At 39.7% G+C, this 16,882-nt stretch overlaps 1 protein-coding gene across 5 annotated transcripts in view; it reads right to left on the bottom strand.

Moving 5' to 3' along the window:
• The window catches only part of NRP1 (neuropilin 1), a 136,820-nt gene that overhangs the window by 33,573 nt on the left and 86,365 nt on the right, over positions 1–16,882 (bottom strand). For all 5 annotated transcript variants that reach the window (XM_055308647.1, XM_055308646.1, XM_055308649.1 and 2 more), the window contains 2 exons: positions 6,943–7,098; positions 3,622–3,766 (listed from right to left, as the gene is read on the bottom strand). In XM_055308647.1, coding sequence (XP_055164622.1) covers positions 3,622–3,766; positions 6,943–7,098 — 301 coding nt within the window. The remainder of the gene's footprint in view (positions 1–3,621; positions 3,767–6,942; positions 7,099–16,882) is intronic.

Below are 16,882 nucleotides of genomic sequence, written 5' to 3'. Positions count from 1 at the left end.
TCATTTATCTGCAACAAATTTGACTAGACATTCTGTATTTTACCTGGCAGCCCTGCTTGGAAAGCTTAAAATCAATCTTAGATGAATGGGAGAGTTGAGTTCTGTGGTGGGGAATTAAGGTGGTTCTTTTCATTGCTGCTATTTTATAGTAAAATATCCGTGCTCAGTTTTAACAGGAAAACTGAGATATACTGGTAAATCAAATACTCAGTTTCCAAGACTGAGATGATGGCTGCATTTGATGGGTGAAATTTAATGAGCATAATTTAATCTTCCTGTGATGACTCAGGATATTGTGATGCCTGAGGTCAGTCATCCTTGCAAACTTTGGCTAACATAGGAACATGCTGTTGTGTGCAGCAGTACCAGTAAAGAGACTTCTGGTTAACAAGCACAAGTTCACAGAGTTTGCAGTATGTTCTCATACATCAAGCAGCAATCCTCCAAGGTTATTTTCCCCAGCATCCATATCTGCCAAAATGATGAAAGCTGCTTCATCAAAATAATGAAAATGCTCCTTCCTCAATCACCTATAAAACAGAATGGTTTGCCCTGATCTTGTTTTCTTTATATCTCTCTATGATGATGTCCACTGTGTATTCTGGATTTTCTAGGATTTTTATATTTCTAAAAAAATAATTTTCTGAGTACAAAAATTAGATGAAAACTTGAGGGCTCTGGACTTTGGAAGTCAAGTGATGTATTCACGGAGTTAACTTTTAATTCAATAGTTTTTGTTCGTTTTAATCTAGTTTGAGTTAGGACTTGCCAACCCAAGAGGAGAGGCTGATACTTTGAAATTTAGTCATTTGTGGATAGAACTGCAATTCATTCATTCATTCATTCATTCATAAATAAGTGCATTGAGCATGTGTTATGTTCCAGGCATTCAGGATACAATAGAAATTAAAGTGAACATGGTTCTGCTTCTGTGGGTCTTCCGGTCCAGCAGGAATACTGAAGGTTTGTTTCTCTTGCATCAGTTTCCACTCTGAGGGACCGTAGCCTCTGAAAAATGAAAACTATCCACTTCCAGCAACCAAGAGGAAAATATTGATATCATTGTCTGCTCAGAGGCTCTGCTTACTGGAACTTGTTCTGGGCTCTGTTCATTGAGTACCAAGCCCTCTGTCATTTATTGGGTACCATTTAGTGAGAACTTACTCTAAGCCAAGAGTATTATATTCTTTCAATTTCATCTTCATTACAGCTTAATTAAGGTCAATCTTACTGATCAGGACGTGGAGGTCAGAGAGACGGAATGTCTTGCCCACGGTCACACACTCACCAAGCAGACAGTCCAGAGTGAGGTCTAGGTTGATGTCTGCACACCTTCTGTCCACCTGACCATCATTAGAACATGCTGCCTTCTCTAAAAACCTGCCTTAGTCAACTATTTGGAAATTGTAGGTACTGTATCAGTGAGGAGTATCTAACATAGATCAGGGGTCATGATAGTACTATGAGCCTAAAGGAGTATCTTTGTGGGGAAACATACAGTTCCTTAAAATAATTGTAAAATAAAATATGTGTGAAAATAAGAATATGCTATTTAAGACATTGAAGTTTAAATAAATAGATCGTCTAAGTAGACCTTTAACAGGTAACATTGAATCATATAACATTTTTATTTTAAAAAAATCCAATAAATTGTTCACCTCCTTTTTTTTTTTGTTCACCTCCTTCACATGGAAGACTCACATGCCTAGAATGAACTCTCAAGATCCTTGTGAAAATGGAAAAGAGAAGTTGAAGTGACTGTTTTACTTAACTAAAAGGAGAACCTTAGGATTCAGAGTTCAGACCAACATGTTTAGAGTTACAAAGTTACCTTCCTTTTTTCTCTTACTTTTTCTTTTTCTTTCTCTTTCTTTTCTTTCTTTGGTGCAGTGACATGAGATTAGAAATGAGCCAGAAATTTCCACCCTGACCTCAAATGGCCTTGTTTCTATGAATTTATGAGTAGCTTCTCCAATTTATAATGCTCTGAAAATTACCTAGAATTTTTTCTCCTGTAACTGATGATCAAAAATAAAGCCGAGGTTATATCTAACTTTTCAATGTTCCTTCTTCTCCAAACCTCTCTCCACCCAGTTCCTGTCTCCAAGGCCTCGAACTTTCTAAGTCTTCGATCCTAAAACAATAAACAAGTCTGTCTCTGGGATGGAAATAAGCATGATTTTGGTAAGAAATCAGATGTCAGTTTTTAACTTTCTCAAATGGACTCTGCTATAAGCTAGTATAGTTTTTTTTTTTTTTTCCTCCTTAGTTTTTTCTCACAGAGCTCTTCTCCAAATGACTTAAAATTTCATTGGAAACTTCCCCGGGTGGGTTTCACCCACCCCCTTCAAAAGTCAATATTTTCCTTCTTTAGACGTAATTATACTAAAGAGGATAAAAATAAAAACGATGGTGTTGGCATTCATGGAAGGAGAAATTAAATGCCTTATGTATAGTAACATAATATTAAAAGTTAGTTCAGAGGAGAGCACCTGGGTGGCTCAGTGGTTGAGCATTTGCCTTTGGCTCAGGTCATGATCCCGGGGTCCTGGGATCGAGTCCTGCATTAGGCTCCCCGCAGGGAGCCTGCTTCTCTCTCTGCCTCTGTCTCTGCCTCTCTCTGTGTGTCTCATGAATAAATAAATAAAATCTTAAAATAAGATAGTTCAGAGACGTTTAAAAGTTGTTCACTTTTAATTACTTTTAGGTTAATCAGTTACTTATTCTGTTTAACTTTTAAATTTACCCTGAAGGTTACACTGTATTGCTTTTATTTTATTTTTTAAAAATAAACCTTTGTTTTGTATTTACTGAACTGAAAAGGAATCCTGGTGTGACTGCTGTTCGATTCAGAATATAGAAGGGTCACACAGGAAGGTCGGTGGAGAAGTCAGAGCTGCTACTGATCACCCCAGGAATATAGTGAGAATAAGTCATGACAATTCCCGCCTGGCCTACCTTTTTAGTTAGCTGCTTAAATGGGTAGAATCCCTCAACTTACATCGATTTATTTATTTTACTTATTTATTCATGAGAGACACACACAGAGAGAGGCAGAGACACAGGCAGAGGGAGATGCAGGCTCCCTGCAGGGAACCCGATGCCAGACTCCATTCTGAGCCACAGGCAGACAGGCGCCCTACTTACATCAATTTAACAGAGACTTTTAAAGTCCTGTTTATGTCAGAAGGAACAAACAAAAAACGAGACATGTTGACAGATCGATTTCTAATATTAGTATATGCATTCAACAAAAGATGGATAGATACTGAGACGCAGAGTTGTCGGTGGGGTAGGGGGGCAGTTACAGTTAGTGAGTAAAGGAGTTAAACTTCTGCTTGCTTTTGGCAGACAGAGCCACCTGTAGACTTCAAAGTTAAAAAGATAAAGCAGATGGAGAGCATGTCATGTAAGAGTTTTTAACTGTAAAGCACCGGTCAGGGTGCCACCCACCCAGGAAATGGGGATGGAGATCTTGGTGCTTGCCTTCACAGAGCTTGCAGTCTGGTGGGAAGGTGCTGCTTTAACAAACACATGCCACATTCCAGGCCATGCTGGATGTAAACTTTAAAAGTTTACATAAGTCAAGATGAAGCAGTCTTCAAGCTGGATGGAGCTTACCTGTAATCTTGCAGCCATAGACTTCAAACCTCATAGATATGCCAGTTTCCCAAGTCACAGGTTTAATTCGGACAAATCGGGTTATTAGTGGTTTAGGAAAAACTGCAAACACAACATCTGTGGGGTTGGTGTTTCCCTGAAAGATCTAGATAGAAAAAGAAAGAACCCTTTAATGACAGATGCTTTAGATTTAAGACAAATACAAAAAGATGTTTTTGCAAATGCTTACAAAAATTACTTACAACTTCGGTATTGTCCATCAAGGCTGAGGAGGCATTAATAACCTGTCATGTTATTTTTTCAAGTGAAAAATCATCTGTAATAAAGAATGTTCTAATCATCTGTTCACTTTTATGAGAACCTAGAGCCTCCAAAAACACTATTACAAAGATAACATTTGGTAAAGGCTACATGCTATCATCTAAAAAAGTTGAAAATTATTAACTCTATCATAAGGACCTACAGAATACTATAGACATTTCATGGGAACTCATACTACTTTATTTTCCCAGGAACCCCCCAGACGGAGGAGTATTTTTGGAGTTCAGCATAGGGTCTGGCTTTTCTTTCTTTCTTTTTTTTTTTTTGAAAATTCTAGGTTATGTTCCCAGCTACAGCACTAGGGCAAGTAGCTTCCCCTCTTTTAACTCCATTTCTTGATGGAAAATCTTATCCATGACAAGTTAATTAATAACTTCCCTTTTTTTTTTGGCTATTGGGAAAATCATGTTTTAGTGGTCACAATCAAACTGAATTATAAATGATAATGTAACTGGAAGTCAGCTCTTCCAGGGCTCCTGTTTCTAGTTTTAAAAATGAGTCATTTTATTGTAAGAAAGATGAGGCATATGACTGCAAATGTAGCAAGCGCCAGTCCCAAACAAGGTTCCCACAAGGACCTGCTGGGGCCGTCCTGCCTGGGCATGGCACCACAGCTCCAACTACACCTGCCTCAGGAGGAACTGAGAGCCTCTGCTTCCCTGGCTTTTATTTTGGCCTTGAACTGGGGACAGCCCATGTAACAGTAAAAGCAACTTGTACTCTGCTTCTCACACAGCCTAGTGGCACCATATTTCTATTAGGTTATGTCACTTGGGCATCAGTGGGGTCGTCAGAGGCCTGGGGATTCCTCCCTACCTTTCCAGGTAAGTTGTCAGAGGAGGACCACAATTTCCCAAGGCTTGTTCTTTCCCTGGGAGAAAAGACCTCCGAAGGTTGGGATGATATTTTTACTTCATTTAGCTTAAGTGGCCTGCATGATGGAAGGTGGTCAAATGCTTTACAAAGTTGGCCGCTAGCCTGATTGCTCTCCAGAGATGGTTTAATATCATAATTTATTCTTGCCTGTGATGGCCTTTAGATTTCTGTCCTACTTCAGCAAATCTCTCTGGGAAGCAATCTGTGTGGGAGCATTTTTGTGTGACAAAGAATAATGAATAGCTGCCAGAGGGAATAGAGTCCCAAATCGTAATGCTTGAAGGGTCAACAGGTCCACTTCAGGGAGAGCCGGCAGTCAGTTAAGAGTACTCCAAGCTCCAGCGCAGGTTGGGGTGAACTCTGGCTCACACTGGGGGAACCTGATGTTTGCCAAAAACCATGTAAGTGCATACACTCCATTCAACATCAAGAGGACTGCTGGAGTTGTTGCTGTTGAAGGCTCCTCTTGAGGAGGTACGGCTACGTCTTTCTGAAGCAAGTAAGGAAGAGGGTGGAGAGCAGTGTCTGAGAGGTCCCAGAGCACAGGGAAAGGACAGTGAGCAACAATAACGAGACTCCAGGTGGATGTTGGGATTGCATTTATGTTCAATGAATCTGTGCCTATATCTTTGCTGAATCTGTCTTTATTCTGTCTGCCTCCCCCTCTGGAAGCCCTCTGTGTTCCAGCATGCTCTGGACAATGGGCCGACAGTGAGCTGTATGCATTGTCAGACACTCTCTCAGAACCTGTGTGTGCTCCCTGACACCCCCCACTCTGGGCCACACAGACAATCCATGGCCAACAGCCGACCAGGACGTCTTGGAGAAGTAGCACTCGTGTTTTAAAGACATGGCCTGAGGCTTGAGGTCAGTTCTCCTCACTCCCTCAGGATTTTTTTGTTTGTTGATATGTTCTTGGCATTAGTGTTTTGTTTGTTTGTTTGAAACTAAGTCATGTCTTCCAAAAAATACTTCAAGAATAAGTCATGAAGCGTAGAATTAAATTTACTTGCTAAAGCATCACAAGTGTTGGCTGTGAGGGTTTTTCTTCCCCAGATGGAGGACTGGTTCTATGTCCTTCGGGACTAGACAGTGGCCTTGAGCTTGGTGTCTATAGAAGTTTCCTCCCACAGAGCAGCTGTCTATACATGCACTTTCATCTTGTCTGCTCTAAATAAGAGTAGGGGTTTCACAACTAATCAAAGGGAATTAATAGTTCTCTCAGTTCACACTCAGGAGGCTTTTCTTAGTTTCAGACCCAGAAGGAGAAAACCAGGCCATGGATGCTCAAAAGAGAGACAAGGACATGTTAATTGGGCTCTTCCCAAACTCAGAATTTCAATTTACCTGGATCTTTGCTACCATCCTTGTCAATTCCGTGCATTTTACTTGGCTTCAGGGCAAGCTTTTTATTTGGGGGAAACAGCAAATATGAGTTCTTAGAAATCTTTTGATTAATAAATCAGAGTAAGCGTAACTTCAAATAAACACGCAGGCTGAGAAGAACATCTCAGTTCCAAATGATTTAGGGCAGGGTGCCCGGGGCTGGATATGGCGGGTGTGGCTTCTTGGGTTAAGAGCGGTGAGGAGGCAGCATCATGTGTTTGTGTGATCTGAGGGAACACCGCGAACCGCCTTTAGTTCTATTCATTCTCACAGAAGCAGCCAAACACACTTGTAAATTAGTTTGTGAGCCACAGAGGGTAGATGAAAAGGAGCTTCCTAAAACCAGTTCATGGCTGACAGGAAGAAAGAAGGAATCTATGAAAGAGAATGAGGAAACACAGGGAAACTAAACAAAACAACAGGCCTAAGGTTCTGAGAGGACAGTGCTGATCCTATGCGTAGCCTGTATCCCTATGGGAAGTTTAAAGTGATCCTTGAGTCTGACACTTATTTGGCTGGTATTGACTTTTCTTGGAAACATCTGTATAATTTCCTCTTGGCTTCTGGATCTGGGAACATGAGACCCCCTTGGTCAGATTTAAACCTCTAATTGCACTTTTCATTTTAAATCAATCCAAAACTAAACCAGGCCAGACAGAAAGCTCCCAAACAAATAAGTAAATATTGATCATCCATTTCAAAGACTGAATTGGTTGAGGGGTTGGCAGCCACACTTACAACAGGTTTATTTCCTTCTTTTATGGTGATCCAGTCTTCCCCATTGGAGCTAATATCTATTCTGTAAGTCTTAACGTAATATTTCTTCTTGGTTTCCTTTGAAATGGCTCCCTGTGTCCCGACAGCAGTGACAAAGCGCAGAAGACCCAAGTCTACCTGCAAAACAATATAAGCATGGTCCAGTCACTCACCCTGCACCACTGTAACTGGAAGCATCTTTTTCCTGTGGGTAACAGTGTAGTTTTCATCCACTTGAGAGCAATAGGCTCTAATTCCATCTGGCATCAATAACCTCTAACTTCCCCATTCCATTCCTACTAAAGAAAGGCACAGATATGGGGTGCCTCTGTGGATGATGGGTTAAGCATCTGCCTTCAGCTCAGGGTATCATCCCGGGGTCCTGGGATCAAGCCCCACACCATGCTCCCTGCTCAGTCTCCCTCTGCTCCTCCCCTTGCTTGTGCTCTCTTTTGCTCTCTCTCTCTCTCTCTCTCTCTCTCTCTCAAATAAATAAAGTCTGAAAAAAATAATTAAGACAGCAATTGCCCTAGGTGGGCAGTTGCCAGGAACAGACCTTTCTCATCACTGCAACCACAAGTGCTTGATCTTGGTACAAAAGAGAAAACTGGGTTCAATATCATGTTGCTATATTTTCTCAGAGATTAAGAATACTTTCTAAATGACACATTAGTATACGTCATTTTACAACTGGAAAATCAAGACAAGATAAATTCGCACGTTGGACGTTAGGGAAGCTTGGACTACAGCTCAGGTCTAATGGGATCCTATTACTCTAGTCAGCATCTGCCCCCTTCCAAACAGAATGCAGACAGAAACGACAGGACTCTGAAAGCACCGTGAGTGTTGTGGTTTGGAGAATGGGCCAGAGATTTATAATCTGGAATGGTGGGGAGACAAGGAAGGCAAAGTAAGGATTTTTGTTTCACATTTAAATTCCTTCCTTACCCATATCTTCCCATGACCTTTCCTGCAGTTCAGCTGGAGAGGCAGGTGGATCCCAGGGAAGACATCATCTAGGAAGGACCGATGGTTCCATGTGACAATGGCTAGGGCTCACAAGCTCCTCTTGTAAGCTTCCAGTGGAGAAGATCCTCAACACCAGAGCCCAGTCTCATTTGCCTGTTTTGGACCCCTGAAGGTTGGGCAACTTGGAGGTCATCACAGCAGGGATGACAAAGGGTGACCCAAGTCTCTAGGTCCATGATTTCCTGCCAGAGGTCTGCAGTGGTTTGGGTTGTTCTTGTGACTCTGTGATATGAGTAGGCAGGACAAAGATCTAAGAACTGGGCACTCAAGGGTCTGGTATAGGTTCTGCCACTAACTAGCTTTTGGGCCTTGGACAAATCACTTAATCTTTAGGTTTCCAGTTCTTGATTTGTTAAATAAAGGAGATGGACTAGATTACCCGGAAGGAAGCTTTCAGCTCTGACTTTCAATGATTCCATGTTTTCAGTAAAGTAAAATAATACACTTGACCCTTGAACAATGTAGGGAGTTAGGGGTGTTGACCTGCCACATAGCCAAAAATCAGTTTGTAACTCTTTGACTTCCCCTAAACTTATATTCTACTGTTGACCAGATACCTTACAGATAACATAAATAATTGATTGATACATATTTTATGTTATATGTATTATATACTGTATTCTTACAATAAAGTAAGCTACAGAAGAGAAAATGTTATTAAGGGAATCATAAGGAAATCCACTTACAGGACCATACTATAAATAATCCACTTATTAGTATATACTCACAGCTCAAACCCAGGTTATTTCAAGGGTCAACTATAGTTTTTTTTTTTCCTTATACTTTCCTTATTTCCATCATTAATACCCAAGAATAATCTTAAAACAAAAATAATTACTAGTTTCTATGTATTAGAAAGATTTTCAATTTCCTGTTAGAGATACAATTGATTATTTGTTTAAAATTGTTTCCCTCGATTTATTATATCTTCTACTTACTGTATTTGTGTATAATGACTTTTTAAAGGACTCAGAAAGTAACTGCACATTACAGTTGCTTAACATTAACAAGATATTTCAACAGTACATTCATTATTAAGAGGTAAGATAATGACATTTTCCAATGAAAACAGCAACAAAAGCCAAAAAAAAGAAAAACAAAAAACCCCAAACATACCCCTACCCACCACCACCACCACCACCACTTCTGAATCCGCTTCCCACGAACTACATGACAAACTAATTTTCAGAAAACAAAATTTCAATTAACCCTCCCATCCTATAGGCCATGAACACCTAAAGAATTTCCATTTTATGTACAGTCAGCCTTATGAAGAATGACTATTGTCTTTCATGAATTGCTTTTTCCTGAAGGCCCTTGGAAGAGTTAAATCAACATGTTGCCAATTCACTTCAAAACCGAACAAGAAGTTATATCCAGGAAAAACAACTATATTGCTAGCCCCTAAAAGCCAACTTCAGGTTACACAATTCAACAATGGGAGATTTCATCTAGAAAGGAAGGGAGCACCATTCAACATAAGACTATATTTCATTTACTTGATTTTAAAGATGTAAAGTCTATGCTCTGGTAGCTATCACCAAATTTAAGAGAAAAAAAAAAGAGAAAGACTTTAATAAAAATTAATATTTTAGGATAGTAATGGTAGATGCTTTAATTTTAATTTAACAAATAAATATTTACTTGACACATTTTTACCAACCCCCTCTGCTCTTTAACTGAAATTTGAAATATTTTCACAAATGAACCATAAGATTTTGTACGAATTTGTGCACAAGTTTCAAAAAAGGGAGGCAATTCCTGTTTGCCAGATTTAGCAGATAGATATATAGGCTATTCAGTTAAATTTGAATTTCAGAGAAACAGCAAATATTTTTAGTACATGTATGTCCCAAGCAATATTGGGGCAAACTAACAACTGGTCCATTGTTTATCTGAAATTCAAATTTAACTGAATGTTCTGTATGTTATCTGGCAACCCTAAATCTAACTCTATTCCAGACAAATAATCAGGGGATTTTAAGTTGCTGCAAAAACTCTCTTGATTTCCTAACGCTGCAATCTGAAAGTTAATAGGTACTCTGGACATGGTTGCACTCAACAATTTCAACTGTTTTCAAATGCTCTCAGAACACTTAGTGCTTTACTGACTATCCATTGAGTCATGCCCAATGCCATATCCACTTTCAACCTGAAGGGCCCTTAAAATCTTGACGTCCAAGGGAGCATGAAGCAGATCTATTTAAATAAACTCCTCCTGTCAAATTTACAAATGGCTTTTTAGTTTGGAAATGATTAAATCCCCAAGAGTACGTATTCAGCTCAGGCTGATTTGAAATAACTCTAGAACTTCATTCCCTGGCTGTCCTTTTTCTAACTTTTAAATTTTGTTTTTAAGGTAAAATTGGGTTACCAGGTAGGAAAGGAATTAATTGGTTGTCAACTAGAAAAATCCTAGGCATTAGAAACAATTGACTTAAAGGAAGGAGCAACAGACTGGAATTAACTGGCTATTCGGCAGGGGAAATGCCCAAGGTCCCAGATAAAAAGGCCCCCAAAACATAGGCATTGAATCCCTTGTAAAAAAGAAAAAAATATTTTCTTTTCCCAACAGCAATGAAATGCATTAGCCACCTCTCCTTGTAATTGCATAACATTTCCTGCTGCGCTTTAAAACTCTGCAGATTCTCTTATTTATACCACACTGGAATACTTGAAATTTCATTTCATTTTTCTTCCTCACATTACTGCCACTGGGTTGAGAGGGGGTGAATGACAAGCTCACAAAATGATTAGGGCTGGAGCCTGAGCCTTTGCAATTAAAACCGGATGGTGTCCAGAACTCTAACAAGACACAGCCTCCCTAGCACTGTGCTGGCTCTCACTGGCAACACCAGGGAAGTCCTTTCAAGTCCTTTCTCCCTAGGTATCTTCCAAGAATGCCCAAACAGCATCCTGGGGTGGGGAGAGATGTCAGCCACAGAAGCCCTGCTGCTCACACTTCCTGTGCCTGTGTCAGGAGACCCAGAAGGACTTACTGCCTAAAGCCTGGGTGTTGACACTTTTCTCCCCAGTGAAGCCAACCCTGCTAATCATGACGTGGGCCTCCGTCCACCTGTTTGGTCCCTCCTGTTGCATTTATCCCTCTCCAATTGTACCTTCCAGCCACATTCAATGATTGGTATTCCTCACACAAGATGAGCCTTTTTTGTTTCCCTGCCTTGCCACTTGAAGTTCTCTGGACCTAAAATAACCTTTTCCTCTTTTCTGATTACAAATGACTCTTTTCTCTTTCTGGTCTGGTAGGCAGAACCAAGTCCCTTCTCCCCCCCCCCCCCCCCCCGGGGGATGTGTGGTACAGAGCTCACAGCTCCACCACTCAACTCATCATGTTGTGTTTTTGCTCTACTTCCATCCAGACTTTTATAATTTCTTCTAGGGAATATCTGCTTTGGGGTATAGAAAAGTAAAAGCTGCCGATTGAAAATTTATAAAATGCAAAAATCTTAAAGAAGAAAAGAAACTCTCCATAAGACCAGCAGTGGGAAAAAGCCATGGATAACAGCCTTCCAGAATATTTTGTTCTATGCCAAATAGATGAGGATGTTGTATGTATGTTCCATCATTATAAAAATCAGGCCGAATCACCTCTAGGTTTCATCCTCTGCTGCCCGTTTGGTTTCATGGGTATATTTTCAGGCCCAAAGTATTTTTCAATGGATTCGTGGTACTCCACCGTGAGGCTGTAGTATCACTTATTCAATTGATTCTCTACCTGTGAACACTTTTATTCAACTCAATTGACATTCAGTGGACACTTCATACCATTTCTCCTCTAAGTTCTGCAGTAAGTGGTGAGTATATAAAGATCAGGAAGGGTATGGGAAATGAAGACACATGATGACAGAATGGGGGCTGCACATCCAGTGTGACGCAGCACAGAGGAAGGAGGCGACATTTCACCCAGACAGACACTTGCAAGTCAGGGCACTGCAGATATTTCAGAGCCGACTCTGATGTAAAACACTCGTAGAAGGACACACAGTAGAAGTGGGCAAATAGGCATAAGAGAGAAGGAATGTTCTGGTCAGAAGGAGAAAGAAGTGCAGAGGTAAGCAGGAGGCAATGAATGAATGAAATAAATGGACCCTAAATGACTCACTGTGCTTCCCTCAGCACTATAGACATTATTTGTCAAGAAGTGTATTGCGTTTTCTCTCTCTCTCTCTCTCTCTTTTAAGAAGTGTATTGGCCTTTTAAGAGTATTGTGTTCTGGTCACTTTTAAGCCAAAATAATTAGTTTTCATAAAAACTACTCAAAACCATTTAAAATCAGCCACTGGCCATCCTCTTGGTGGTTGAGCTTTTTGAATTATGATGAGCTCTCACCAACCTCACATCATAATAGACAAGATTGGCGACCCAAGACAGGCAGCTGGAAAGACAAAGATACAACCCCAGAACAGTTTTACATAATGCCACCCCTCTGTATTTTGGAGAGTTCATCATCCTGAACAATACTTCCTTTCTTTCCATAAAATCTCAGACACACAATAACCGTAATTAAGTAACCTGTTTTTTCCCTAAATGCAAACAGCTCTGTTCCAATCACTATCTTCTTATTTTGAAAGAATATCATTATTTCACAGCTGCTTTATTTTTAATTGGAAGATGGATGTGATTTCACATCTGAGTTTGATGCACTTCTGTTTAACATTAAGGGTGATGGTGGGGGGTGTGATGATGGGAGGGGGATGCACAGAGCCAAGCATCAATGCATTCAATACATTCAACGCATTGATTCAGCAATCAATTCATTAAAATTGTTGAATGTTTTACTCTGTGTGTGTGACGAACATAAACATCTGGTACTTAATCTGGTAGTATGTAGACTCTTTACAGAAGTCTAGCATGCTATTTTTGAGTACTGGTGGACACTCTCTGAGTTAGCCTATATAGCACCATCAGCAGAAGTGACCCAATATGATATCCTGTTTCCAATATAAATCTAAAATTCTATCACAGCTTGTAGAATGTCTATTCACATCTTACTTAAACTGTGCTCCACCCCCAAAGAGAAGCTATTGCTACACAGCAGATACAGAAAAAGAAAGCCCAACTTTCATTTTGGGTTTGGGGACAGTCATACTAGTAGAAGAAAACAGCTGTCCTCATCCATTTCTGGGGGACCAGGGGTGGGTGAAGGCCCCCTATGGCATGCATCTTGACCACGATCCTGATTTGCTCTTTGTTGCTAGATGTGTACACGTATAATCCACATGCACTTTATGGCCATGGCATTGTCTTGGTAATGACAGGAAACACATTCCCCAGATAAAGAGAAGCCAGGAGAAGCACACATTTTACAGGGAATCACTTGAGGACAAAGCACACGTTTCACCATTGCGTAGTAAATCATGTAGCAAACCTCTGCAAGCCGCTGGTTAAACACCAGCATGCAGCCTCTGAGCCATGAAATGAATATCGTTGCTTTCTGTAATAATACATAACCCATAACCAGCTATTGGTAATGTCATAATGTAGAAAGCCTCATTTCTAAAATGAAAATCTGTCTTGCTCAATAAAATACTGCCTGTTGAGCTAGCATTGGCCAGGGAGCATTTAACAGCCTTTAACATTCCCAAAGCAGGTCAATACAAGAGCCTGAAAAAATACAGGACAAAGGATTGAAGTCTGATTAAAAACAGGAAAAATATTTTGAAGCGGGGGGAGTGTGTTGGATTTTTTTTTTCTAGAGCATCTCTGATGACTCAAAGAGCTGTTTAATTCATCACTAGACACTACAAGCTAAAGGAAATATTTTTAAGCAATTGTCTCATTTCCTTAGATAACACACATTTTCTGATAGAGCCTGAGCATTTGGACATCAATACTGTTCTAGGATCCGTGGGCTTAATTCAAGCATCTGATCATTGCATTCCTTAACTTAACATCTTGAACTTTGTATAGTTATCGACTGGAATATAACCACTATAGAGCCTGTGACAAAGTTCTCTATCTCTTTATGTATTTTTTCACCATTACTGTATTACTTAAAAAAATACTGATGGCTAAAGTTACTCTATTAATAGAAAAACCACAGGGCAATCCCTCTGTGTCAGGCATTTTATTAAGGGCTAAATTTGCAATCATTACCTCTTTCAATTCTCACAACAGTCACACAAGGAAGGTTTTCTGGACAAAGCAACTGAGGAATAAAGTGATGTGTGGACTGTGCTCCGAGTCACATAACTCGGTGGTGACTGAGCCAGGACTTACCCTGTACTTACCCTGAGCCTATGTACAAACACTGCACCCATGATGTTGCCCCATTTGGATTGTAAAATGTGACGATTATCAAAAGATAATTGAGAATTACTTCATCAACAACAATGAAATCTGCTTATTCTTTTTAAAAAGTACATTTTTGTATAATTACAGAGAATATAAAACAATTTTAAGATTACCTTGACCATGAGTTTAAAATTTATACTGGCTACCAGAAAGAAAAACTTTGCAAATAATTCAGTTATGCTGTTGAGAAACAAGATGGCAGAGATGGATCATTGTTAGCAAAATATAATGAGGAAATGTTTTTAAAATTCTGATAAATTCTGTATCTTGAAAGAGTAAAAATATCCAAATATGAGAAAAGGTCAATGCAGAAAGAGCCTTGCCAATTTTCTTTCTGGTCTTAATTGCTTGAATTAATCTCTCTCTCTGTCTCTGTCTCTCTCTCTCCTTCTCTCACTTTTTCATAGCTAAATTAAAGGAAAACATTTTCCTGGGTGGAAACAAACTATTGATTGTAACAAAACTCTGATAGTAAAACAACTCTATTGGAATGAAAGATGAATTCTATTGGAAGACGTGAACCAGCCACTTAGAATAGCATGAGATAAGGCTGTCATAGCACAAATGCAGTGGAAAGACTGGTTTCCTTGATTTGCCACTGTACTTACAGCACAAGAACAAGGAAAGGTGCAAGAAAAACCGAGTCCTCAAACAAGGGCTGACCTTTGTCTTTTTTGGCAGGTAGAGAAATTATGCTTACGTGGGCTCCTTTGTGTCTGGATTTACTGCACATTCTTTCGATTTCATGTTAATTTTTTTGCATAAATCAGAAGCAAGCAACTAATTAAAAAAGAAATATTTAATTCGGATATGTTCTTTGAACTAGAGTTCCATCTGGCTCTGTTTAAATAGTAAAATCTCCTGTAGTTGTTAAAATTGGCAAGTGGCATAGGCAAAAAAGAAACAAAAGGGACTCCGTGCAGCAGATTAATACTTTTGCATTTCAACTAGAGACATTTCCAGAATTCAGCTACTCAAATCACTCCAGTATGGAAGCCATAGAGATCGCATGTTCTAGAACGGAAGCCTCACCACAGGTCTACATTTCCTCAGTGTGATGGATATAGCATTAGGCTTTAAAGACCTTTGGTTTGACAGAAGTACATGGAACTATGACACCCACCCAAAAATGCTCAGCTTACTTTATGAAATATATTTTGGACAAGTACGAGCAGAAAGTCTTCACATACTCTCTGCAAAACCTGAGGGTTTTTTTTTCCTTCCATTTCTTCTTGAACAGATATAATTGTGTTCAGAAAAATCATACAGATATTCCACTTGAATCCCTCTTTTACATGAGAAGCCTATACAATCGGGACCTCAGGACACAGTATATTCTGATAAAAAAGGAGGAGAAAGTGAAATGTGTTAGACTCTGGGATACAAGTAAACAGCATCTAAGACAAGTTGAAACTCTCCTGTAGAATTGAAGAGAAAGGCTGATTAAACCCCTGCACCTAGATCTTGAGAAAAGATGAATATTTTTAAGACATACATCAACTTGTGAACTCCTTTTTTTTTTTTTTTAGATTTTTATTTATTTATGCATGAGAGACACACACAGAGAGAGGGGCACAGGCAAAGGGAGAAGCAGGCTCCAGCAGGGAGCCCGACGTGGGACTCGATCTCCAGGATCCCACCTCGGGCTGAAGGTGGCGCTAAACCGCTGAGCCACGGGGGCTACCCTCCTTTCTTCTTTAAAATGAACAAGTTCTGTTGCTTCAATGCCATGTCACCTTGCACATGGGTACTTCTGAAACCTTCAATAGTTCAATCACAAAGATGACACTCATGTGGCTCCCTTTTCTAACTAAGATTTTCAGGGACTCTTGCTAGGCAGTAAAAGACTCAGAGACTTAATACTTCCAATTAATATTTTTTAAATGTGTTTTTGTAAGTTACATTACATTTAAAACTTGAGCCTAATCCTTTGATCTGGGAAGAGGACAAATATTCAGAACAGACCAAATGCAATTTCTAGAAACTCAGTTAAGAATTGAACTTAAAAACATTACACTAAAAATTGCTTAATTGGAATTTATTTTTTTAATTATTAATTGGAATTTCTTAAGAGAGAAAAGGAAGTAGACTATGAGTCTGAAATAATTGCAACCAGTTTCAAATATATATAAACCCAAAGTACATCTCCTAGTGAAATGCCTCACAGGAGAGCCGTAGCATGTGCTCTTGCTAGATGGGTTCTTAGCAAAGATTCAGTGAGTATCTATTACATGGAGGGCATGTGCTCTCCTGCCATAACTCTTGGTTCCAACTATTAATCGTTTATGTGTAAGACCCATGAAAACTTGAGAAGTGTTCTCCTTGCAGAAGACCTGAAGCATGGGAATTGCATGGGGGTGGGTGGTAGACACAAGCACGTTGGCGGGTCCAAGTGGTACTGATCCAGCTGGCCGCAGGAATGCAACACTAGACATCCTGTAAGATCAAGCAGACTGTGTATACAGATCTCTAGCTCCTGATATCTGTCTCTGCCAAAACCAAGAGGGGTCCAGTATGGAAGAAGGGATAAAGGATGGTCTGGATGACAACCATTTTAAAACTTAGCACAATTTATTAT

The sequence above is a fragment of the Nyctereutes procyonoides genome, unplaced genomic scaffold (genome assembly GCF_905146905.1).
Source record: "Nyctereutes procyonoides isolate TBG_1078 unplaced genomic scaffold, NYPRO_anot_genome, whole genome shotgun sequence".
In the NCBI taxonomy this organism is placed as follows: domain Eukaryota; kingdom Metazoa; phylum Chordata; class Mammalia; order Carnivora; family Canidae; genus Nyctereutes; species Nyctereutes procyonoides.
The sequence above is the reverse complement of the archived record's forward strand: the minus strand, read 5'-3'. Positions and strand labels throughout refer to the sequence as shown.